Below are 25,618 nucleotides of genomic sequence, written 5' to 3' on the forward strand. Positions count from 1 at the left end.
GAAGTCATTATACTCAGCTCTGTAAAGCATTCACTCTATTCTATCTCTCTGCAAAGCATTTTGTAATACTCTGTACAATGGATACTATACAAAAGTAAATTATATTGTATTATAAAATTATTCTCAAAGCACACACTTTGAAAATTACACTGGATTGGGAGGGGATTAATATGGTGTTTTAGGTATACGAACTCCAGGTAAATAGCAACTTTTGCATATGGGACTTCCTTATAAAATAAATCACCTTATGTGGGCAGAGTTTTTGTTTTTAAATTATTGCTTGCTTACTTTATCAGCTCATTATTATCACATTTCAAGGGTAGATAAATGCCATGACTTTTCTGACCTTATGTCTTGGATAGCAGATCTTCTGTCCCTTTTTTTCCCCCATATTTTTAGAGAGGTCACCAGCAAGATAATAAATTCTCCATTTTTCATGCCAATAGCCACCATGTCCCCCTCGGGGCTGTAAGAAACAGTACGAGCTGCATGTCCCAAACTGACTTTGTTCAGCATCTTCTGTGAGAAAATAAAAACCAGGAAAAGAGGAGTAAATGTTTCTATTTATGCATGTTCCAAAATAATCCATAACCAACAGTTTCTCATAGTATCCACTGAATGTTATTTTTATTATGCAAAAGGTAGTGTCACAATCACTATACTAGCTTAGTTTCTCAGACTATGGTATTTTAAATCCTCACTATTGAATAAATCTCTGATTCTTTTTTGCTAAAATTATAGCTGCTTAGTACTATTAACTTTACATCTACCTTTTCAGCAATGTCCCAGAGTCTCACTGTCCCATCTTCTGCAGCAGAAAGGAAAAAATCTCTTGAAGGATGTGTAGCCAGTCCCCAGATAGGTCCATCCATATGACCATTAATTAGAATGTTACATGCTGCATTTTTCTCTCCAACTTCAATTATTTCAGCATTCCTTGTCCCAACAAGAATTTTTCCCTGGGACAATGGTGAAAGAATTATTACTGTAATAATATATTAGCTAATACTTATAAATAGTAACAAATGAGCAATGGTTATAATTCCATCAAGAAGGGCTGCTGAAATCAAATAAGGATTAAATTTTGTTAATGAAGAGATCAGCATGTGAATCTTCTGATTGTCTGAATTTCTGTTCACAAATCGGACAGAAGATATAAAACGGAATCATTCTCTGCCTCCAAATTTAACAGAATGTATTCAATTCAAGAGTTGTTATAATGGTCTGGGTGCTAAACACAGAAAGCGATCCTTTGTCATTTTTTAATCAAGTTGTATACACAATGTCATCCTAACTGGCACTAGTATTTCCTTAAGTGTATTTATGTGTGGACTGGAAAGTATGCTTTATGACAGATAATCTACAGCCATGGAAAGCCTTTAATTTAAGAACATTTAAAATTATAAATTAAAGTTAGATTCTTCAGTAACTCTTTAAATTGACATCAACTTGTATTAATTATTCAAACTAATAACCATGAGAAAAAGGTTCTGCAATAACCCAAGGATTGACAGCAATATATTAAAAAGAACATGCCTTACTTTGCCTCTACACACAGAACGAACACAGTCAGTCATCTGTCCTGTTTCCAATCTGAAGGCACGACATCGCTTCAGCTCCTGATCCCATAGTTTAACAGCCCCTCCTTCCTTTGATCTAAAAAGATAGTAGCCAAAGACACTAAGTATGAAAGCTAGCTCGTATTTTAGTCAATTAAAATATTTTATTACTTAATGTAGTTTAACCTCCCCATTTTTTCCATTTAGCTTATTCCCTCCTAAGAAAACCCACCCCGAAAAAGCATGGAACTAAAATGACATTGTCTGCCATCACACTCTTCACTGTTTGTGTGTTATATCCATTTCTCCCACCCTGTCTCTGTCTTGTCTATTTGAATTGTGAGCTCTTCAGGGCAGGGACCCTCTACAACTCTTATAGTGCCAAGCACAATGGGGCACCATTCTTCATTGGCCCTTAGGCACTAATGTAATAAACAGGGTAAAGGCATTATAAGTTTATTCCTTAAAGATTCCATTAACATTTGTATAGGAAAAAATATTAATATGCAATATATACCAGTCTAAAAAAATAAAATTCAGGTTATATATCAATAAAGTTTATTTATTAAAACTTAACAGTTTTTAAACCAAGGTAGATTTGCTTTTCGACTGTTTTAATCTCATCTTTCAAAAACACATACATTCTTTGATTTGAATTAATTATGTGTATTAATCTATAAAGATGATCAATTTTGCTGAAATCTCTAAATTACTGTCCAGAGGAAAAATAAATCAAAGGCATAGTTAGATTACAGATTCTGTAATTCATATGGTGCTCCTCAATTTCCTTCACTGTAATGCTTCTTCCCTGCTGTAGTGAAATGGCATTTAGAAAACTCTTCTGTCTAGCAACTAAAGTCATATGATGTGAAGAAAGGAGTGGATTTCCCAAACCACTGGTTTAGTACTATATGTTAAACGCTATCTGTGAGCCATAACAGTATAATTCTAAAACAAGGAGAAAGTGAAGGAAGAGAAGAAAATACAAGAAAAGAAACTGAAAAGGAAAACTGAAAGAGAAGCAATGGGGAAGGTATTGATGGGGAAATAGAAAACAGAATAAGATTTGTAGCATGTATTTTTAATTATTATTATTGTTTATTTTTTATTCAGTGCCTTTAATGTTCTAGATGCTTCACAGAACAAGTAAAAGACATGGTCCCTGTTCTGTAGAGTTCATAATCCACAAATGGAAAAGGCATGAGATGACAGATAATGGGGATGAGGAGACAGCAGGAAAAAGGCCAGATTCTCCATTACTCCCTTCTTGTACTGGTTACAGAAAACAAGGTCAGTGGGGACTTTAAATTATTTTTGTGTCTCCCTAATTTTGGTCCAGAATAGGGGCCGTCCAAGTTCTAAACACAACTCTGAGCAGCCCAATACAGCCTCATAGAGCAGAACTGAGACACAAGGGTAGAGCAATAACACTGTGTGGTTATTTTGATAGGCTGTGCACGCTCCGTGGAGGTTAATTTTAATGATGTATTTTAGCTATAAGTGTTACTAGACCAAAGCATTGCATTACATTTCTGCTAAATGATTCAACTACTTATCATGAGCAACTGCTGTTTTTCAATAGATAGTTATAAATATTGATGTGTAAGTACGCAGGCTTCCATTGCTCTTAAAAGTGGTCTCATAGCATATCTTCAGAAATCTGTGTGGTCAAAGCATCAGCCAAGTATGCAAATATGTTGCATACATCAAGTTCCCAGAGGCAGTCATCCATACATATTTGATTAGTAAGACAGGTGGAGAGTTTGAGAATGCAATTCAGGGAACAAGAGGAGGATATCTGGCTTTTAGTACTTTTGATCTACATTAAATGCCAAAACATACACACACAATTACAAAATACTTTTGTCACCATTTTTTCAGGAAAACTGATATTTCCTAGTGATTTCCATGAACAAACATACTACAAAATTATATGTCTCTGTGTTTTTAGATAGTCTGTATAGTTTACATTAAAAAGTGTGCAGTGTGTTTTGAGATTATTCAGAATAGAAGACAATATACAGCAGTTATGAGTTGATTTTATTCTTACCTTTTTCAATATATTCATTAATTCTTTTGAACCTATGTGATAAGAATACCCTTTTGGCTTTGAGACACTCAATATTACATTAGAATGTGGAGAAATAAGTAGCAAATAAAAAGAACATATTAAAAGCAAAACATCTTTAAAAATGCAAGACTATTATTTTAGGGAAATAATCATAAATTTGATGGAGTTTTGTATTTGGATGGGGTGTACGTTAACAGCTATCTCCAAGGGAAAGGAAAAGGATCTCACCAAAATGGAAGGAAATATGTAGTGTTCTGCAATACTGAATCTTGCTGAGCTTTCAGTCTCATTAAATCTGCTGTGTGCCATTGGCATCTGCAAATGAGGCTAGAGGAGCAGAAGACAGCTACCTCTCATGATGCTGCTTTCCTCTCTACTGCATCCCTTCTAATGCCAGGTCTGAAAGTGTAAAAAGGGACTGGAAGAAAACTGGCACTGGTAATGAAAATAAAGGATCTTCTTTTTGAAATCTGATTAAGAGAGACCCAAGGGCCATTCTATTGAATAGGTGCCCTTTAACCTCTCAAGCGTCTCATGAGTTTTCCTGACAAAGATATCTGTGTAAGAAAGGGGTGGTCAATTTATATTTCATGGCAAGGGAAAATTGATAAATTCATTGTTGCAGTTCAGGGCAACAACACCTGTATTTCCCCTCAGTGGTCCAGCAAGGGCCCTGTTCTCAGGCTTCCACTGTATGTAATGCTCCCATTGTAAAACTGTTTATTTCTGTACTGTTTAAAATTATTTTTTTCCTAGTCAGTCTTAATCTTAATAATGAAAAATCATCACGAAATGTTTGAAATAGCTTGCATAGGTGCTTAAATAAAGTGACTGACGGTAACTACTGGAATTTCATGTTCTGAAGCACATTTGTACAGCACATAATATCTTAGTAAAACATATTTGAATGATAAAAAAAAAAAAGACTCACGGTCTTTCTTTGCCTCCTGTTACGATTAGACCATCTCTTAGTGTAGTGTACATTGTGAACACAGGCCCATTGTGAGCTTTGGCCACAATGCGTACCAACACATGATCTTTCCAAACACAAACATCTCCACTGATGGTACCTGTAAATGTCAAGTTATTCTGAAAAGGGGGGAAAATATACTTATCATTTGATTCTGAATAAGTCAAGAAGAAATACATTTAACTTTTGAAATGAATAAATAATAAACAAATTCTACATTTTGGGCTAGATTGTGGCTTTATTAGTCATTGCTGTAAAAGTGGTGTTTGTAGAGGGATACAGACCAATGGCAGATCCCTGAGGCACTCTGTCTGCAGAGGAAAAAGGCAGGCAGATTGCCTCCAAGTTAGAGGGTGAGCACACAAAAGAGAATCAGTTGTTATTCACTTTTAAAGGCACATGCTCTTCTCCGGTCAATGTGGAAGAAGGATAGAGCAAAGGTCATGCCTAGGCTGACATGTCCAGCACCGCAGGGAGCATGAACACTCCCTTCCTGCACTGAGAAAGTGCAAGGTATGGGATTTAGGGACAGGGCTCTCGGAGTCCGTTCCGCATCATCCCTTTGCACAACCATGGAACAGCAGACAGGAAATCAGGAGCAGCTAAGATACTAGTTAGTATCATATTTCACACAAAAACAGTAAGAACTATTACTAGTTAGTATCATGTTTCATACAAAAACTATTACTACTATACTTCAAGCACAATGTTTGATGGAAATCATCTTGTGTCCAGCTATTAGGTACAGCACTTCCCTCAATGGAGTACAGAGATGGTCAATTTAAAAAAGGAAAGTAGTAAGAATCTAACTCATTGAAACATAACTTGGTTTTCTTTAACTGTGCCTCCTATTTTTGAGGGGTAGTAAAGTTAAGCTTAACTACTTTAGGTATTCAAAAGCAATGATATTGAAAAATATTTAAAACCAGTAACAACTAAATGCTTATTGCTGGGAAGTTCAAAATGTTTTTGTTAAGTGCAGAATTCTTTATGTTTCAAATTATTGGTGACATGTAACACGTAAGATAATATATCAATGTGAAGAAAATACATTCCCTTGATTGACTCTGCTGATTTTATCTGGCACTGGTTTCCCTTGAAGTCACATCTCTATCTAAGGCACTAATATAGCCTCCATTATCATAGTATCTGAGCTCCTCACAATCTTTAGGATGATGATGATGTTATATGCATTGAAAACATTTAATTTCCAGGGATCCCAATTCACTTTCCAAGCTATTTACCGTATTTACATGACTCATTGCCACCCAACACTGAAATGCAGCTGATTCTGTGCAGGGAATGACACAGCTGTTTATCTGTGTACAGCAATATCACATAACATTAAATGACTAGAAGTGAAGAAAAATATATCCCATCAGGCAGGAAGTATACATGGGAATGTGGCCAGGAAACTGCCACTAAACACCATCCCCATGCTTGTGAAAAGCTGCCCATACTTTTAAAAAAAAATTACTTATTTATCTAGATTTGTATGCAAAAGTAAAGAAAGGCACTTATCCACCCTCCCTAAGCACCCTTGCAATAAATTACTAAAACAGAAATAAAACTGAAGTGCCAGCAAAAGACAACACTCCCCAATAGTTTCACCCCTCTCAAACTTCACCCTTAGATGCAGCTTGGACCAACAACTACCTCTTGCACTGTGATACAAAGGTCAACTGACTCAGATTATACCAGACCAGAAGAGGGAAGCCTGTTCCAGAGCTAAGGGCACCTCAAGGAGAACGCTCTACACCCAGCCCCCTCTTTTAAATCAAGGGGAATCCAGCTCAAACACATCTGCCAATTGCAACTGTGATAGAGAGGCAGTCTGTCAAGTAGGGAAGTCCCAAGCCATTTAGGGCTTTAGAGGTCACAAACAACAATTTAAAGTCAGTCTGGAAACCAATAGGCAGCCAGTGTAGATCATACAGCACAAGTGTCATGTTCTGCCATTCAGAAGCACCAGTTAATAAGCAGGTTGCCACGTTGTGCACCAGCTGAGTTTTTTAAATTTATTTAAGATATAGCACCATGTACAGCACATTGCAGTAATCCAGTCTTCAAGTGACAAAGGTGTGGGTCCTGGTTTAGAATCTCAAAGAAATGGTCACAATCTCTTAGCATGGTGCAGATCATTTTAATAGATTCCAAGGGCAGAAGAAACACTGTGATCATCTAGTCTGAATTCCTATATACCAAAGGCCATAGGACTCCTCCAAACTAATTCCTTTTGAATTAGAGCATATCTTTTAAAAGAATCCACCATATTCCTTGGTACATTGTTGCCATGGATAATTATCCTCAAAGAGCATTTCTGGACACTTTTGCTGAATGATCATCCCACAGCAGCTGGGGATGCAACAATACACCCAGTCTGTGAACAAGAACCACCCCATGGTGGGCCCAAAACCTTAAGTGGAAAAGTTATTCTCTTAATTTCTTCTGGTTGCCTTTCCCAATTTAACATCACCACCTCAGTCTTATCTGGAATGAACTTCAGCCAGCAAGTTCCCTGCAGAATTCCACATAAAAGTGCCTTAAGGGAAGAGGTACTACCTCCCTGTACCACCTTCTGGGAATCTTTAGGCAGGAGAGAACAGAGCCATTCTAGAGCATCTCTGCAGTCCACAGACAAGTCTTCATGTTTAATGAACACAAGAGATGAGAATCTCAGGTTTTAGGACTCAGCTGAAAGAGGGCATATTACAATGACCTAATTATGATGGGCTACTGAATATTGACTTGAAGGGAAAAGTGGTACCTACCGAAACACCAAACAACTTCCCACAGATGCTAGATTTCTCTTGGGGATCTCCCATCCAAGTATAGATCAGCCCTGATCCTAGTAAGATATAATGACCTCACCACCTGGGGTGGTATAGCTGGTTTTTTATACCTTTTTATAAACTTTCTACATTAAATGCATACCACATATTGTGACTTAATCCCCCCAAATTTGGATCTTGCTTAGTTAAATTTTGTCTTGGAATAAGCATGGCTGGAAGATGGACATTTGTTACCCATAGGTCAAATTTGTAACCCATAGGTCAAATCTTCCTATCATTTTTTGTAAAGTAATAAAACAGAATGGGACTAGACAGGAATATTTTTAGTGATCAAATATCAATACATATGAAGTTTATACAACACTGGGAGTATCTGAATTCATAACCTTTTTCTAAACAGAATTGATTTCATTTTAATTAAGAATAAGCTCTAGAAATAATAACTTTTTGTAAACTATACAGTTTATATACTAATCAGCAGGTTATAGCAGTCTATTATGCAAATAGGCATTTATGGCAGAAAAGTTCAGGATAACTCATTTTACTACATATACAGACATGGAAGAATAAGATGTAAAAATAATGTTTTGTATCTATGCATTTTAAAAGAATTTGTTAAGGTACATACAGCTCCAAAAGCTACAGATAGCATGGTCTGCATCCGGGCATCTTCTATTGAACTCAGTAGCCCTTTTTTACTGAGAAGAGCTCTTCCAGCAAGGGTCCAAAACCTCACATGTTTTACTCCCACTGAAACAAACTGGGTATCTGAATCCGGTCTGAATTCTGCTACAAATATACGTTGGTTATGACCAGCTCTGCTGGCAATTTTGGCACCTGGCAAAAAGAAAATGGAGAATTTGAATTTACCACAAAAATATGTCTTCTCCCAACAGAAGAATCCTTTACTCTGGAGCCTGATGAGTTATTCATCCCCACAATAGTAAAAAAAGTAGCTGAAACCCCAAACTGTTCCTCCTATATAAATCCTCGAATGGATTATCTCCAATGCTTTAAACGCTAGAAAACTATACACATATACAAACTACGTACCCAGCGTAGGCAAAATTCCAGAATAGAGAAAGGTGGTGTGGGGGAGAAGAGTGAAATGAGGAGACAGATCAAGAAGAATGTAAGACTGAAAGACCTGATGTCCAAGACAGCATCTGGTGAAGATGCTGTGTCTACTTATAGGCTGTAATTTTCAAAGGGGCCTAATGATCAGGGCCCTACTCCTATTGTATTTCAATGGGAATTGGGAGTCTAACTACCTTAGGTCCTCTGAAAATCACAGGTCTAGCATCCGGTCAAAATATGCAGAGATTGCCAGGGGGCTGCTTGGCAGATTTTCTCCAAAGCTGCTCTATTTCTCTCTGTCCAAGATCAGTAGAGTACATTCAACAAAATCAGTCTAAGACTCAAAGATGGTGCCTTTCCAGCCTGTACATAGTTTTCAAAATTAGATGTTCTGACCCGTTTGAAGATGGTCGTCTTAGATGCTTTGTTCTTCCCTGCAGAGCAGATGAACAAAGTATCTGACTACCTAAAGTACTTTGTCCTATCCAGGAAGCATTTGATGGCTCTGTAGCTATCCAGATGGAGCCATATGAACTTTTGAGGATGAGCAAGTTTAGGACAGTGGCATCTTGACTGAAATGGTAAGGAGAAACTTACTAGACAGGCCCTTACTAAATATACTACACAGGCTCTATCTTTGCCCATGTCCATGCTCAACACTGCACAGTTTCTGTAGGGACCTGACTGGACACTAACCACATATGATGACAGACACATATAGTGGGGGGTCATTTTCATTACATGCACTCATCACTCCTGATGGATTTCTCCTTGGTCAGCAGAGACCACCAGACGGGAAGGTGGCCAGTCAGTGCATAATGTATCATGTCGGCACCCAGGGTTCAGGGCTCTGGTAGGGTTGCCAGATGTCCGGTTTTAGACCGGAACGCCCAGTCAAAAAGGAACCCTGGCAGCTCCAGTCAGCACTGCTGAACGGGCCACTAAAAGTCTGGTTGGCAGTGCAGTGAGTCTAAGGCAGGCTCCCCACCCTGGTTCCGAGCAGCTCCCAGAAGTAGCGGCATGTCTGTCTCTAAGGCACATGTCTGTCTCCTGCCCCCGCCCCAAGTGCTGGCTCCGCTGCTTCCATTGACTGGGAACCGTGGCCAATGGGAGCTGCAGGGGTGGGCACCTGCGGGCATGGGCAGCACACAGAACCCCCTGGCCCCTCCACCGAGGAGCCAGACATGCCGCCTGCTTCCTGGGAGGCACATGGAGCCAGGGCAGGCAGGAAGCCTGCCTTAGCCCTGTTGTGCCATGGACTGGGAGCCACCTGAGGTAAGCACTGCCAGGCTGGAGCCTGCACCCCAATCCATTGCCCCAGCTCAGAACCCCCTCTTGCACCCTAACTCTCTCCCAGAGCCCACACCCTGCACACACTCCCACACCTCAACCCCTGCCCCAGCCCTTAGTCCCCTCCTGTACCCCAAATCCCCCATCCCTGACCCCAACTCAGAGCCCACAGCCCCAGACGGAGCCTGCACACCCTCCTGCACCCCAACCCCCTGCCCCAGCCCTGAGCCCCCTCCTGCATCCTGAACCTATCATTTCTGGCCCCACCCCAGAGCCTATACCCCCAGCTGGAGCCCTCACCCACTCCGGCACTCCAACCCCCGGCCCCAGCCCGGTGAAACTGAGTGAGGGTGGGGGAGAGTGAGTGACAGAGGGAAAGGGGATGGAGTGAGCAGGAGGTGGGCCCTCAGAGAAGGGTTGGGGGTCTCAGGAAGTGGCATGGCAGGGGTGGGGCAAGGGTGTTCGGTTTTGTGCGATTAGAAATTTGGCAACCCTAGGCTCTGGGTGCACCAGAAACTTTGTAGTCATGATCTGGGTAAGGACTTGCCAGTTGGGAAGGGGAGAGAGAGAAGGAGCATGACAGTGCAGAAGAGAGGAGGGACAACAAAACCCAAGGTCATGTGGCCTAAAACCTTGAACTCAGAGCAGAGATGCTATGAATGACTGTTTAGTTGGGCATGTGATGTAATTCCAGAGATTATACAGAGGGAGCAGTTTAGGCATCACTTTTCTGAGAGTTTCAGCTTCTTCTGTGGTCTTTGTGCGTGAGTCAGTCAAATCTCTAGAGGACTCCTTCTGGGTGTGAAAAGATTTATATTTAGCAGAAAGGAATAGATTCAATACAAAGCTGAATGAAACGTAAGATTTACTTTTATTATTATAAATGGAGGTCAAAGGATTTTCTTATCCAGTGTTTACAAGGATGATGCACTGGAAATACATTTGGCAATTATCTCTATAGTTAAGCACATTTATCTTATTTTTAACTTGTATAGTATATGCTATGAAACATTTATTACAATCATTTTTATCAGTTGATAACAAAAAATTTTATGTTGCAATTTTGGTGTGTGCTCTTGATTGACTTAGGGGAAATATAAATGTATTGTTCAAACACAAATGCTTTCCTACCTTCCTGCCACTTCCAAATGGTAATGGTGTGTTCAGGATCCAGCCCTACAGAGAGGAGAAGTTTGCCAGTGGCACTGAAACTGACTGAACAAACTCCCTTTGAATGGTAGCAACGCAGTACAGATAGTGTCTGTTTGTTCATTGCATCCCACACGTGGATAGAAGGAGCTGTAGCTAAATGAATATAAAATCATCGATTATTTGTTATATGCTTACAAACAAAGGCAACATTTTTGTTACTGAAAGCAAATGAGGTTTTTAACACTAGAAAAATAAAATTGTTTCGGTTAAAAAAAAAGGGAGATTTTGGTCTCACCTTATAAACTAACTTTTTGAAACAAGACTACCAGTCTGGACTCTGGGCTTGTTGTTCCAAATTATATTGGTGCAAGTAGCTTCACCCTCTAGTTGGTTGCTGAGCTTCTGAAACCCAACAGAGACCCTCATACCAGCAGTCCTCTCTTGTTTTCAACCCGAGTTAAATTGTCCTTAGCTTGAAACATTAACTCAAAATCTGAGAACTTTGAAACATACCTTATCTAGTAGTATGTAACTTGTTACAGGTTTAATACTTGGGTGAGGCTTTCAGACTGGTGGTTTCTGCAGAAAGTCAGTTTACAAGAAAAGAACAAAATTTCCTTTTCTACAAGGTGCCCACCAGTTTGGAATGCGGGCTATACCTAGCAGTATGCCAGCTGAACCACTGGTAAGCTTACTGAGGTAGAAGAACTAGAGGTGTTTATCTTGGTATGAGTTACTTAGATTGTAAACTCTCTGGGGTAGGGATTGTCTTTCTACAATATGCATGTACATTATTAATTATGGTGATGATGATTATTGTAGCGCCTAGAAGTCTCATTGTGCTAGGCATCACAGAGACAGTCCCTTCCAAAAGGGCACACAGTCTAACCATGGCTTGCAATCTGTGTATAGAGCCTGGTACAATGAGGCCCCAATCCTGAGTAGGGGTTGGACTTTCAGAGGTGTGTAAGTGACTCAGCAGCACAAACCTACTTGAAAAATCAGTAACAACCTTCGCAGAAGGAAGACAGAAGGACTCTCCTTCAACTCATGAAGAGGCCTGAAAGAGTGGGTCCAGAAGGCTCTTTTCTGCTATGAAGATTTCCTTCATGCTGTTACATAGCCACTTTGGTTTAACCAAATAGAAACCCTCCCTCTGCTCCTTTTTTTAAACTTTACATAGCACAAAACAGGGAATCAAATTTGTGAAAATCCTGGGAAGATTCATTTGGTGTATAGGCATCCAACTTCCTGAGCTAAGAAAATTACCTTGTCAAACCTCTCCTAGAACAGGTAGACAAGACCTTGGAACATGTTGAAGACTGTTTTCAAGTGGACCAATTTCTGAGAGCACACTAATTCACTCTTCTTAAGGCTAATAATAAACCCCATATGAGTAAGCAGCTGTACTGACTCACAAACTACTTTTGGAGCCTCTAGAGCTGACTGAGCTTTCAGAAGCCTGTTGTTGAGATACAGCAGAATGTGCTGGTGGGGGTGGGAGCAATGCAAGGATAAAGCGTCAATTAAAAGTGCTCTTGACCCAGAGCAAAGCAAATATTTTTGATGTGATGGTGTGATGTATATGCAGGTGTGTTTTTTTGAAAGTGAGGATGCCTGCAGGTTCAATCCCTGCTATAACTATCTGGGTTGTCTCTATTTTGAATTTCCTGTGTGGCACAAGGGGTTTGGACCCCATTGGGAGTTGGGCATCTGAGTGTTAAAGACAACTTCTGTAAGTTGCTTTCAGTTAAGTCTACAGCTGATAGGGGATGTGGTTCAGACCTGGGTCTGGGTTTGCAGCAGGCTAGCGGGTCTGGCTCAAACCAGACAGAGCACTGAAGTCCTAAGCTTTCAGGGCAGGAAAGCAGAGGCAGAAGTAGTCTTGGCACATCAGTTGGCAGTTCCCAAGGGGGTTTCTGTGATCCAACCCATCACCCCCCGAACTGCAACCCTCTGCCCCTGCCCTCAGCCCCCCCAAACCTGGAGCACCCTCATCCCTGGCCCCACCCCAGAGCCCTCACCCCCTCCCATACCCCAACCCCCTGCCTCAACCTGCAGCCCTCTCCTGCATTCCAAATTCCTCGGCCCCACCCCCCAGACTGGAGTCCCCTCTGAGCACCAAAGCCCTCATCCCTGGCCCCACCCCAGAGCTTGCCCCACAGCCCAGAGCTCTCACACCCCCACACCCCAACCCCTTCCCCAGCCCTGAGCGCCCCCAAACCCAGAGCCCCCTCCTTCACCCCAAACCCCTCATCCCTGGTTCCACCCCAGAGCCTGCACCCCCAGCCCAGAGTCCTCACCCCCCCGTACCGCAATCCTCTACTGCAGCCCAGAGCCCCCTCCCACAAGTCTGAATCCCTCGGCCCCACCCCCCAGCCTGGAGCCCCCTCCTGCACCCCAAACCCCTTATCCTCGGCCCCATCCCAGAGCCAGCACCCCCAGCCCAGAACCCTCACCCCCTCCCACACCCCAACTCCCTGCCTCAACCTGAAGCCCCCTCCCACAAGTCTGAATCCCTCGGCCCCACCCCCCAGCCTGGAGCCCCCTCCTGCACCCCAAACCCCTTATCCTCGGCCCCATCCCAGAGCCAGCACCCCCAGCCCAGAACCCTCACCCCCTCCCACACCCCAACTCCCTGCCTCAACCTGAAGCCCCCTCCCCATCCCCCAGTCTGGAGCCCCCTCCTGCACCCCAACCCCCTCATCCCCAGCCCCCCCAAGCCTGCACCCCCAGCCAGAGCCCTCACCCCCTCCTGCACCACAAGCCTCTACCCCAGCCTAGTGAAAGTGAGTGACAGTGGGGGAGAGCGAGCCACTGAGGCACGGGGAATGTAGTGAGTGGGGGGTGGGGCCTCAGGGAAGGGGGCGGAGCCTCAGGAAGTGGAGGGGTTAGGGTGTTCAGTTTTGTGCAATTAGAAAGTTGGCAACCCTATCTTCATCTAGACTCCACAAATGTGAATTTGAGTAAGTCTACAATAGGGTTCGCTGGAAGAAAAATGTGGTTCCCTCTGTTTGTGCTCTTCTCAAAATCTCTGCCTTGATCTTGCTCCTCCCTCATGAAGGTCATGGTCTGCCTGCTGAGTATCTGTCCTAGCATTTTGTGGGGTCTCCTCTCTCTCTTTAGTCAGGGTAAAGGTTCCATGGGCAAGCAGGGCAGAAGAGATCTGCATTAGAATGAACTAGACCTGTTCTGCAGTCAATACAGCATTTCAAGTGCCATTCTGATCCTGATGCCAGCAAACAATTTGACATGGAGATACTTAAAACATCATAATGAAGAGCAGCAGCAGCTCAGATTCTAGTCTAGTAGCTCCACAAAGAAGAGAGAATATAGTGCAGGACCCAGGCAATGCCATCAGGAATTATATAGGTTTATTAAGACATAGAAGGTCAAACTAAAGCTGTGCTAGGAGGGTGAATGAGGCAGCAGAAGTGCCTAAGTGGGAGTTAGTGGAGACATTATGCAGTACTAGAGGGGTTCCTCCTGAACTCATGGAAACAGCCATATTATGGTTACCTCTTACATAGGAGTATTGGTTGGAAAAAGGCTCCCTTGTATGATCTCTCCCATCCTTAATGCAACCTTCATTTGGCATATTCAAAAAAAATCAACACACTTCAAAATTTCACTGACCATGTGCTCATCACATGCATAATTTTTATCATATTCTCTATATACACACAAACCCACTTTTATGCATCTCTGTGTCTGATGTGTGACGAACAACTACAATGATTGCTCAACAATGAACTCACTCACACATGATGGTGATGGATCCTTAAGATTACAGTTAAGATACAATTTATTACTAAAAACAGCTCAATTGCAATTGTCAAAAGACCCAAAATGATTCATCACAAAATTAAACTGACATAACAACAATCATTTTGGATCACTGGTAGTAATTGCACGACAATCATACAATAGATATGAAAGGTGGTTATTTTATTCACTCAGTCACCTAGGCCTCCTCAGTGGAATATTACTTTAAATGTGTACATTACAAAATTATGTTCAATTGAATTGTCTAAAACTGTTAGTTGTCAGCCCCAATAGCTTCTAAAAACTGCATGTTTGTACAGATATGCTACAGTAGCAGCATATGTTAGAAATAGTTTATCACCGGGCAGCAAGGAGGGAATATGTTTCAACAAAAAATAGTTTTAAGATGTGTTCTTTTGAATGTTTTGATCTTTGGTAAAGGAGATACTCTATTTTTACAATTTACTGAGCTATTGTGGTTTATGTTCAGTGCTGAGGCAGTAAATGATTGATATGTGGTTTATAAACTTGAAATATATTCTCAGAATTTATTGATCTACGAAGTTGTAGACAGTGACTACTCAATAGTCTAACTATACCTGAAGAGGTTAAAATTTTATTTCCCTTACCTGACATATCTGCTGAGTCTCCTGTAATGGAAAAGCAGCAGAAAAATAATTAGATCAGAAATAAGATAAGGGTTCAAGAAAATATATGCTACAAAAAGTGTAATTTCTTACCACACACCCTGAGGTCATCTTCTTGCACTACAGCAGTACCAATACTGCTATTATAGTTAAAGTTGAACAAATATTGATGTCTGAAGTCTAAGTGGTTTCAGTCACATTTGGAATACAAATGGCTAGCATGAATGTATTTTGTCTTCAACTGTGTGAGTTATAAAATGTACAAATGTCATTTGAATCTACACTTGAGTCCTTCTCTGCCTAGCTCTAAATTAATAGCATTTTTTACATGTTTCAGGCATGCTAACCAATTAAGTAAATAAATGCCCAGAGGGAAATAATGTTTGAGATGGTATATTAATAAAGGACCTGATCCTGACATGTACTGAACCCCCTCTATTCCCATTTACTTCAGTAGAAGGGATAGGTGATCAGCATTACACAGGAACACGCCCAAATTAGAGAAGCAATTAAGCATTCTGCATAACATAACGGATTTAGCATCATCATAAAACATTGCAATGAGATATTCTGATGTCAAAACTATTTCAATGCAAGTCTAGAGAGACTCCGCTACCCTGCCATTACAATTTGAAAACACATTAAAGTAATATTTCTGTAAATCTTTGGAGACTGCATTATGTCAAAACTATGCTGATGCAAGTTATAACACTGTTAAAAATAACAAAAGCAAATAAGTATAGTAAAATAACCTTAATGCCAGTGTAAAGCTTTAAAAATTGTTTTGCTTAGAAAAAATGTTTATTTTATCTTTTTTTTAAAAAAATTCTCCCCCCCCCCCCCGCCATTTATTTACTGGGATTATTTGCATGGAAACAATTTTATTTATGTGGAGTCATCTGTTCCTGCTCTTTATTCCTCAATCCAGGTTATAAAACAAGGTTGAAGTTGTTCTATTATTCGCTGCTTTACAGAATGCTTATGGGACAAATAAGCATTAAAAGTGTCTTATGTTTCCTCCTGGGTGAAGAAGCACAGAGGGAAACAAAATAAGCAAAGAACCATAGCTTTTGGAGTGTCATTGCATTCCTCCCACCCCATTCTGCATTCTTTGAGTAAACCTTTTAAAAAATGTTCAAAATCTAATCGCAATATTTCAGTTTTTTCAAAAGATGTTTTATTCAACCTGAAACACGTTTTATTTTTTTTTCTTTTCAATTTGCCAAAAATTTTGAAAAATTTTTGTTTTCAGTCCAACATGAAATGTTTTCCCAACTTTTCAAAATTCCCAGTGAACAGAAAACAGCTGTTATTTTCCATTATTTTCCCAGCTCTTCTTAGCAGTAACTTCAGTACAAACTTTTGTAGAGAAATAAAAATATATTCCTGTTAAGTCAATCTGGTTCCTACATTTTCTAAACTCTCAGACATTCAATATGTGCTATTATTTGCTGAGAAACATTAAAAGATATGCAACATATGTTTGGGTTGTGGAATTGACAGAGGACTGCATTGTGCTGCAACGTCTAGACACAATAGTGTTGATATAAGAGTACTGTTGTAAGGATTTCTTTTTTTGTGTGTGATCTCACATATCAACTTTAATGTCATTTTAATATATATTTGTTTATACTAAAATCTAGATTATCTAGAGCAGGGGTTCCTAAACTTGGCTCGTGGCTTGTTCAGGGTAAGCAGTAGCCTGGCCTGCAGCACTTCCCGCAGCTCCCACTGGCCAGGAATGGCGAACTGCAGCCACTGGGAGCTGCGAGCGGCCGTACCTGTGGATGCTCAGGTACACAAAGTGTCTCGTGGCCCGCCAGGGGTTTACCCTGAACAAGCCACGAACTGAGCTTGGGAACCCCTGATCTGGAGGGAAACACTCATTACTGCTTTGGCTCTGTTTGGAAGGTTAAAACCATTTACTATGAGCACTGTAGTTGTAGATACTGTAAACCTGTATCATGAGATAATATTACATAAATTCACAACTATTTTTCCATTTAAGATAAAAATGCAGGCCACTGTTTAATTAAATGTTTTTCATTTGTCTCCCTTTCATCAACAGACTACTGTTGAGTTGGTTGGAAAGACTGTTTATGATGATGTCCTAGAACAAATCAGGAGATTAAATGAAAGTACAGACGAATTTAAATGGGGCTCAAAATTTCCAAAATTACTTTCTGATAACTCTCCAAGCAAAATATAGGCTTTGGCTTCCTAAGCCTCTCAATAATTTTTGTTTAATTTTATTAAATTACACACTAGAAAAAAATAAAGAGGACAGGTAACTGAGTAACACTCATACAAACGGAGATAGCATAATCAAATAATCTTTATGTTTTATTCATGAACTCAAATGACCCTAATGTCATGCTTATATGTTAATTTCATTTTAAAAAAATACAAACATACCTACTTGGCCAGTTGCCACAAGGTTGGTAAACTTGGGGTGCTGATTTACAGTGAGGCACAGAATATCATCATTATGTTCCTGGTAAAAAGACTGAGAGCCTAAAATAAAAATACAAAAAATTAATATGTTTGTTAAAACATTTATGCATATATGGCAATGATTAAATTTGAAAAAATGTTCTAATATTTAATAGAGAATGGCCTTATGATGACATAATATTCTACATTCAGAGCTTGGAGCTACGAATCACTAAATTCTAAATCTGGATTTGATATATACTTCTCAATGATATTGGACAAGTCCCTTAACCTCTCTCTCTCAGCTTTCTCATTAGGAGTATTGTGATAATGGATCAAATTTGTCCCTCGTGTAACAGCACAGACTTCATTGTTGTTACATCCACTATTGATATGGACCATTAATACTTATTTCCCTACCCCACAGGGTTGCTGTTTGATCATTAGTTCGTATTTATAATGTATTTTGAAGATGAAAAGCAGTAAATAATTGTAGTATGTCTCACTTTAATAAATACTTTTGAAAACATTCCATGCTTTAGATTAAAATTCTTACCATAAACATAACAAAGCTTTTAAAAATATACACCTGAGTAAATAATACATTTGTTGAAAACAAACCATCAGTGCACCAAAAGATAAATTGCTATGGAAAATTTACTTTATAAAATTAATACACATGCTAATATATTTTCTGTGTCCTTTGTCAAAATATATTCTTTTAAAAACAGTTGAGTCATCTTAAATGAGCTCCTGTTCAAGGAACTGTGCTCCGCAAATGCTGATATGACAGAAAGTCTCCTGTTCTGACCACAAGCCCTAAATTGTCAATGCCCCCAGATGTGCTCCCCAACTTATTGAAGAGGCATCAGTGATTATGGTCATGGTTGGTGGAGGATGAGCAAAGGGAAAACCCTGGTGTACATTGCTCTGAACTGCCCAGCACTGTAAGAAGTCCAAGGCTATCCAGCGATTGACAACTTGGGCAATAGACCAATTTCACCTACGCTGGAAGAGGATGAAAGCACAATCTTGCATGCTGAACTCCAAAAGTGCACGCAGACATATGGCCTAGTAACTTCAGGCATACACAGACCATAACTGAAGGTGGAGATTGGAATGCCAGCCACAGGTGACAAATTGCTTGAAATCATTCGTTCGGCAGAAAGATTCTTGAACTTACAGAGTTTAGTGGGGCCCCAGTTTTCCGAGGTCGATTTTTTGAGTTGGTTTTACTGTTGATTTTCCTTTGATCAAAATCAGACCCAGATGACTGAAGAGATGTAGAGTGAATAGGACATGAAAGAGGACTTATCCTCTGTCACTCCCTAACCGATTGTCCAGGTATGGGAACACATGAATTCCTCTTTTCTCTGAGATATACTACTACTACTACTATCATCATGTATTTGGTAAATACCCATGGAGTGGAGGACAGGCAAAAGGGAAGCACAGCATACTGATAATGCTGACCTTCCACTACAAATCTTAGAAACTGTCTGTAACTTGGGAAAATTACCACATGGAAGTTAAGAGTCCTGAAGAATGAGGGTGGCAAACCAGTCATTGTGATTCAAGGCAGGGAGAACAGTCACTAGGGTAACCATGCGGAATTTCATGTATTTGTTGAGGCTGTGGAGGCTGAGGATAGGTCTCATATCTCTCTTGGACTTGGAGATCAGGAAATACCATGAGTAGAATTCCCTTGCCCAGTTCTGAAGAGGAACCTCTTTCATCACACCCAAAACCCAGACAGTCTGCATCTGCTGAAGGAGCAGACAGTCATGAGAGGGGTCTATGGAAAGGAATGGAGTAGGAGGGTGAGAAGAGGAATGGACAGGAACTGAAGGCATAACCCAATCCCACAGTGCTCAGGACCCACTTGTCCATAGTTACTGACTCCCAAGACCTGTAGAAGTAGGATAGCTTATCCCCAAATGTAGGAGAATGGCTTGAAGCCTGCCGACTGTAATGCTGGCTTCGGAGAGCGAGTCAAATTAGCTGCATACCCAAAACTGATGAAAAACAGGCTGACTGGTTAAAATTGGGACTAGAAGATCTCTTATAAGACTTGAGCCCCTTCCTGGAAAAGTCTTGCTGCCTAGCAAGACAATTCAACCTAAAGAACCACTGAAGACAATAATGCTGCTTAAGTTGTTGCCCTGGAAAGTGATGCCTCTTTAATGCTGGTGTTAAAATCTCCAGCAAATGCATCATAGCTCATTTTTCAAGGAATGTAACATTTTGTCATTTCCAAAAGCTGACCATAGTGATATTTTTGCCTCTAGTCACCTTTTACAATGAACTCTTAAACTCTTCTCTGGAGGATTCTGGCAACTTATCTATAAATTTTGCCATTGTTTCCCACTTTGGAAAGTCATACTTTGATAAAAGTGCCTGGTGACTGGCAATGAGCATTTGTAAGGATGCGGCAGAATAAATTTTCCCAAACAAGTCCAATCTTTTAGAGTCCCTGTCCTTTGGTGTCAACTTATCTCTCCCCCATCTTAACCTCTCATTAGCTGCTCTTACAACAAGAGACTTAGGCGCTGTATGTGAGTAGAAGCACCCAAAAAACTATTCACAAGCATGTGGTATCTTTTATTTGCATGCTTCATTGTGGGTGTAAGGAAGCTGGGTGTTAGGATCTTTGCCGTTTCCAAGATTGCTTCATTTATGGAGAAAGTCACTCTCCCTGGAGCTGAGGATTGGAGAATATCCATCAATTTATGGGTGTTCTCCTGAGAAAACTTGGCCTGAATACCCAAGGCTGAACGATTTAAAATCCTCAGGTACAGGGGAGGAAAAATCATAGAATCATAGAATATCAGGGTTGGAAGGGACCTCAGGAGGTCATCTAGTCCAACCCCCTGCTCAAAGCAGGACCAATCCCCAACTAAATCATCCCAGCCAGGGCTTTGTCAAGCCTGACCTTAAAAACCTCTAAGGAAGGAGATTCTACCACCTCTCTAGGTAACGCATTCTAGTGTTTCACCACCCTCCTAGTGAAAAAGTTTTTCCTAATATCCAACCTAAACCTCCCCCACTGCAACTTGAGACCATTACTCTTCGTTCTGTCATCTGCTACCACTGAGAACAGTCTAAATCCATCCTCTTTGGAACCCCCTTTCAGGTAGTTGAAAGCAGCTATCAAATCCCCCCTCATTCTTCTCTTCCGCAGACTAAACAATCCCAGTTCCCTCTGCCTCTCCTCGTAAGTCATGTGTTCCAGTCCCCTAATCATTTTTGTTGCCCTCTGCTGGACGTTTTCCAATTTTTCCACATCCTTCTTGTAGTGTGGGGCCCAAAACTGGACACAGTACTCCCGATGAGGCCTCACCAATGTCGAATAGAGGGGAACGATCATGTCCCTCGATCTGCTGGCAATGCCCCTACTTATACATCCCAAAATGCCATTGGCCTTCTTGGCAACAAGGGCACACTGTTGACTCATATCCAGCTTCTCGTCCACTGTCACCCCTTAGGTCCTTTTCTGCAGAACTGCTGCCTAGCCATTCGGTCCCTAGTCTGTAGCGGTGCATGGGATTCTTCCGTCCTAAGTGCAGGACTCTGCACTTGTCCTTGTTGAACCTCATCAGATTTCTTTTGGCCCAATACTCTGATTTGTCTAGGGCCCTCTGTATCCTATCCCTACCCTCCAGCATATCTACCTCTCCTCCCAGTTTAGTGTCATCTGAAAACTTGCTGAGGGTGCAATCCACACCATCCTCCAGATCATTTATAAAGATATTGAACAAAACCGGCCCCCGGACCGACCCTTGGGGCACTCCACTTGATACTGGTTTCCAACTAGACATCGAGCCATTGATCACTACCTGTTGAGCCTGACAATCTAGCCAGCTTTCTATCCACCTTATTGTCCATTCATCCAGCCCATACTTCTTTAACTTACTGGCAAGAATACTGTGGGAGACCGTGTCAAAAGCTTTGCTAAAGTCAAGGAACAACACATCCACTGCTTTCCCCACATCCACAGAGCCCGTTATCTCGTCATAGAAGGCAATTAGATTAGTTAGGCATGACTTGCCCTGGGTGAATCCATGCTGACTGTTCCTGATCACTTTCCTCTCCTCTAAGTGCTTCAGAATTGATTCCTTGAGGACCTGCTCCATGATTTTTCCAGGGATTGAGGTGAGGCTGACTGGCCTGTAGTTCCCAGGATCCTCCTTCTTCCCTTTTTTAAAGATGGGCACTACATTAGCCTTTTTCCAGTCATCCAGGACCTCCCCCGATCGCCATGAGTTTTCAAAGATAATGCAATCACATCCGCCAACTCCTTTAGCACTCTTGGATGCAGTGCATCCGGCCCTATGGACTTGTGCTTGTCCAGCTTTTCTAAATAGTCCCGAACCACTTCTTTCTTCACAGAGGGCTGGTCACCTCCTCCCCATGCTGTGCTGTCCAGTGCAGCAGTCTGGGAGCTGACCTTGTTCGTGAAGACAGAGGCAAAAAAAGCATTGAGTACATTAGCTTTTTCCACATCCTCTGTCATTAGGTTGCCGCCCTCATTCTGTAAGGGGCCCACACTTTCCTTGACTTTCTTCTTGTTGCTAACATACCTGAAGAAACCCTTCTTGTTACTCTTAACATCTCTTGTTAGCTGCACCTCCAGGTGTGATCTGGCCTTCCTGATTTCACTCCTGCATGCCCGAGCAATATTTTTATACTCTTCCCTGGTCATTTGTCCAATCTTCCACTTCTTGTAAGCTTCTTTTTTGTGTTTAAGATCAGCAAGGATTTCACTGTTAAGCCAAGCTGGTCGCCTGCCATATTTACTATTCTTTCTACACATCGGGATGGTTTGTCCCTGTAACCTCAATAAGGATTGTTTAAAATACAGCCAGCTGTCCTGGACTCCTTTCCCCCTCCTTTTATTCTCCCAGGGAATCCTGCCCATCAGTTCCCTGAGGTTGTCAAAATCTGCTTTTCTGAAGTCCAGGGTCCGTATTCTGCTGCTCTCCTTTCTTCCTTGTGTCAGGATCCTGAACTCGACCATCTCATGGTCACTGCCTCCCAGGTTCCCACCCACTTTTGTTTCCCCTACTAATTCTTCTCAGTTTGTGAGCAGCAGGTCAAGAAGAGCTCTGCCCCTAGTTGGTTCCTCCAGCACTTGCACCAGGAAATTGTCCCCTACACTTTCCAAAAACTTCCTGGATTGTCTGTGCACCGCTGTATTGCTCTCCCAGCAGATATCAGGGTGATTGAAGTCTCCCATGAGAACCAGGGCCTGCGATCTAGTAACCTCCGTTAGTTGCCAGAAGAAAGTCTCATCCACCTCATCCCCCTGGTCCGGTGGTCTACAGCAGACTCCCACCATGACATCACCATTGTTGCTCACGCTTCTAAACTTAATCCAGAGACTCTCAGGTTTTTCTGCAGTTTCATACTGGAGCTCTGAGCAGTCATACTGCTCTCTTACACACAGTGCAACTCCCCCACCTTTTCTGCCCTGCCTGTCCTTCATAAAAAGTTTATATCCATCCATGACAGTACTCCAGTCATGTGAGTTATCCCACCCAGTCTCTGTTATTCCAATCACATCATAATTCCTTGACTGTGCCAGGACTTCCAGTTCTCCCTGGTACCATAAAGTTGTCTGGCAACGAAGAAGGAGGAGGAAGCAGAGCCCATGGAATCTCCTGTGGCACCTGTAACAATGGTTCAGGCTGAACCAGCAATTCTGGAGCAACTACTGTCTGTGGCTATAGTGATGGAGGTTCAGGAAGAGAGGCTACTGGAGGAATAGGTGACCTCATTCTGGACTGAGGAATATCACAAGGAGGCCACTGTGGGTAGGGTTACAGCACTGGTGGCCAGTAAGATCTGGGTCACAGACTTCTATCTCTATTAAGGGATGACCCTGGAGATGGCAGATATACTGACCATGCATTTGCAGAGAAGAAGTGGAGCTTTTCTTATACTAAGCAAAAGATATGATAAGATGCATGTTTTTCTAGGATATTGTAATGCTTCTGGTACACTATTGACCTAAGAATAGTGCTTCCCAAATTCAAACCACCAGGCAAATTGCCTGTATTGTCAAAACACAGATCATGATAGGGAATAATAAGCCCTTTGAAAGTCTAAGTCTATCGTTTAACAGTAATACTTGGGGTAGTTGGTGAACTAACATACATAGTATGGGAGGACTGAGATGTGAAATGCTAGTTTAACAAATGAAGACATAAAAATAGTCCCAATAATGTTTTTAAAACCTCTTTCAAACATTTCTAAAACAGTTTTTCCGTAACATATACCGAAAACATGAAACTGTTATGCGGGTCAAAGGTTTTATTGGCACGTGTTTTGGATGATCTGTGTAACTAAGTAACGTGGCCACTCAAAAGCATTCACTTGCTCATGTCATATTTAACAAAAGCCAACGAAAATCATAGCAAATGCATTTCTATACTGTCTTTACTTTATTCATTTTTTTAATTTTGAGGGGCAGAGAGATGAATTCAAAGGTCCCACAGAAGTTTTCACTGTACATTTTATTATATATCCACGTGTGTTTAAGGCACTTTCTGTACACATTCCAACTGGCTGTCATTTTGGATTACTTTAGAGAAAATTGCTTGCAGCAATGCTGAAATTTTAAATGTATTAAATTCAAACTAAAATGAAACATTTTAGGTCTCATGAGCAATTATCAAAACTTGGTCCGTGCTAGTTCCTGCAGCTGGAACAGAAAAATTGAGACTTTAATTTTAGTTTTGAAATTCCTCTTTGACTACAGACCTAACCCAAAATAGTGTATTAAAAGTAAAGCTTAGGAAAATTTGAACAGTAGCAGCACACATCATCCCTTTTGATAGGAGAGAACCTAAGATGGCAACCATAACCTGGAAGGTTCAACAGGACACTGTGATATGTCTCACAGCATCACAGTGACAAAATTGCAACGCCTCCTAAATTACAGATTCTTTGGCAGTATATTGCTGTCAGCTGAGAATGTGAAGACAATTACTTTTTGAACACACATGATGCTGGTACATGGAGAGGGAGTACGACTGAGTTACGAAAATTGGTATTGAAATAACTGGATTCTTATACCTCCCTCCAAATATTATCCTCACAGGGATTTATTCAGATCTTTTTTTTTACTACATAGCATGAATAATACAGATCACACACTCTCTGATAGCATTTTAGCTAGATTTTCTTCCGTAAATCATTATTTTGCAATTTTTCCAGACAGCACTAAGATTTTAAGTATACTGGTTATCACATGGGTGTTGCCTGTACACATGAGCAGAGAAATTTTCCGAAGTAGTTTTTCCTACCTGTTGCCACGTTATACAGAATCCCAACAGATGCAGTATGATAAATTATATCAGCCCCATCATTCAGATAGTGAACATTGTTCCTGCAGTCCTTGCCTCGGTATCCAAATACCAGCTCCAACACTAGATCCTAAGAAAACAGATTTAAGTCTATTAAATACTTTAAAACTTCTTATGAATAAAGATTTCCTAGTGCTTTATTTTTTAAACATGTGTACTTGCCTATATTCACAGGAAAAATGAATTTTTAATGATGGCCAAAAACATCTGAGACTAATCTGCTGCCTACTACACCAGTATATCATATTTTCCCCGTATCTCATGCTATACCTTTTGATGGATGTTAATGGAAACAAATTTTTCACAAAAGATAGTATACACAGCCTCATCAGGCAAAAATAATGTAACTCTTGATATACAAGATGCTAGGACACAAGTATGAATAGTATTCTTCACCAGCTTCATATTCCCATAGTCTACCTGATGTTGAGCTTGGAGGACTAGGGGAATTGGAATGCTGAAATTCATGCCTAAAAATTCCCAAAGAGTCATGGC

General features: G+C 41.0%; 1 protein-coding gene and 1 long non-coding RNA gene across 9 annotated transcripts in view; one reads left to right on the plus strand and one right to left on the minus strand.

The window, feature by feature from the left end:
- Positions 1-25,618, minus strand: part of EML5 (EMAP like 5) — a 295,572-nt gene that overhangs the window by 15,507 nt on the left and 254,447 nt on the right. For 3 of the 8 annotated variants that reach the window (XR_012669025.1, XM_048854105.2, XM_048854102.2), the window contains 9 exons: positions 25,064-25,193; positions 17,739-17,837; positions 15,306-15,326; positions 10,891-11,064; positions 8,021-8,229; positions 4,562-4,719; positions 1,542-1,656; positions 771-959; positions 347-519 (listed from right to left, as the gene is read on the minus strand). Coding sequence is in view for 7 of the 8 variants with exons in the window: in XM_048854105.2 (XP_048710062.1) it covers positions 347-519; positions 771-959; positions 1,542-1,656; positions 4,562-4,719; positions 8,021-8,229; positions 10,891-11,064; positions 15,306-15,326; positions 17,739-17,837; positions 25,064-25,193 (1,268 nt within the window). In the remaining variant the exon portion in view is untranslated. Of the gene's footprint in view, positions 1-346; positions 520-770; positions 960-1,541; positions 1,657-4,561; positions 4,720-8,020; positions 8,230-10,890; positions 11,065-15,305; positions 15,327-17,738; positions 17,838-25,063; positions 25,194-25,618 lie in introns of those variants that run through there. The other 5 variants (XM_048854106.2, XM_048854104.2, XM_048854103.2 and 2 more) reach the window with 4 other exon arrangements.
- Positions 11,509-25,618, plus strand: part of LOC142072573 (uncharacterized) — a 33,587-nt gene continuing 19,477 nt past the window's right edge. The window contains exon 1 of the long non-coding RNA XR_012669027.1: positions 11,509-11,596. This is a non-coding gene — a long non-coding RNA (uncharacterized LOC142072573). The remainder of the gene's footprint in view (positions 11,597-25,618) is intronic.

This window comes from Caretta caretta, chromosome 6, assembly GCF_965140235.1.
Source record: "Caretta caretta isolate rCarCar2 chromosome 6, rCarCar1.hap1, whole genome shotgun sequence".
Lineage (NCBI taxonomy): Eukaryota > Metazoa > Chordata > Testudines > Cheloniidae > Caretta > Caretta caretta.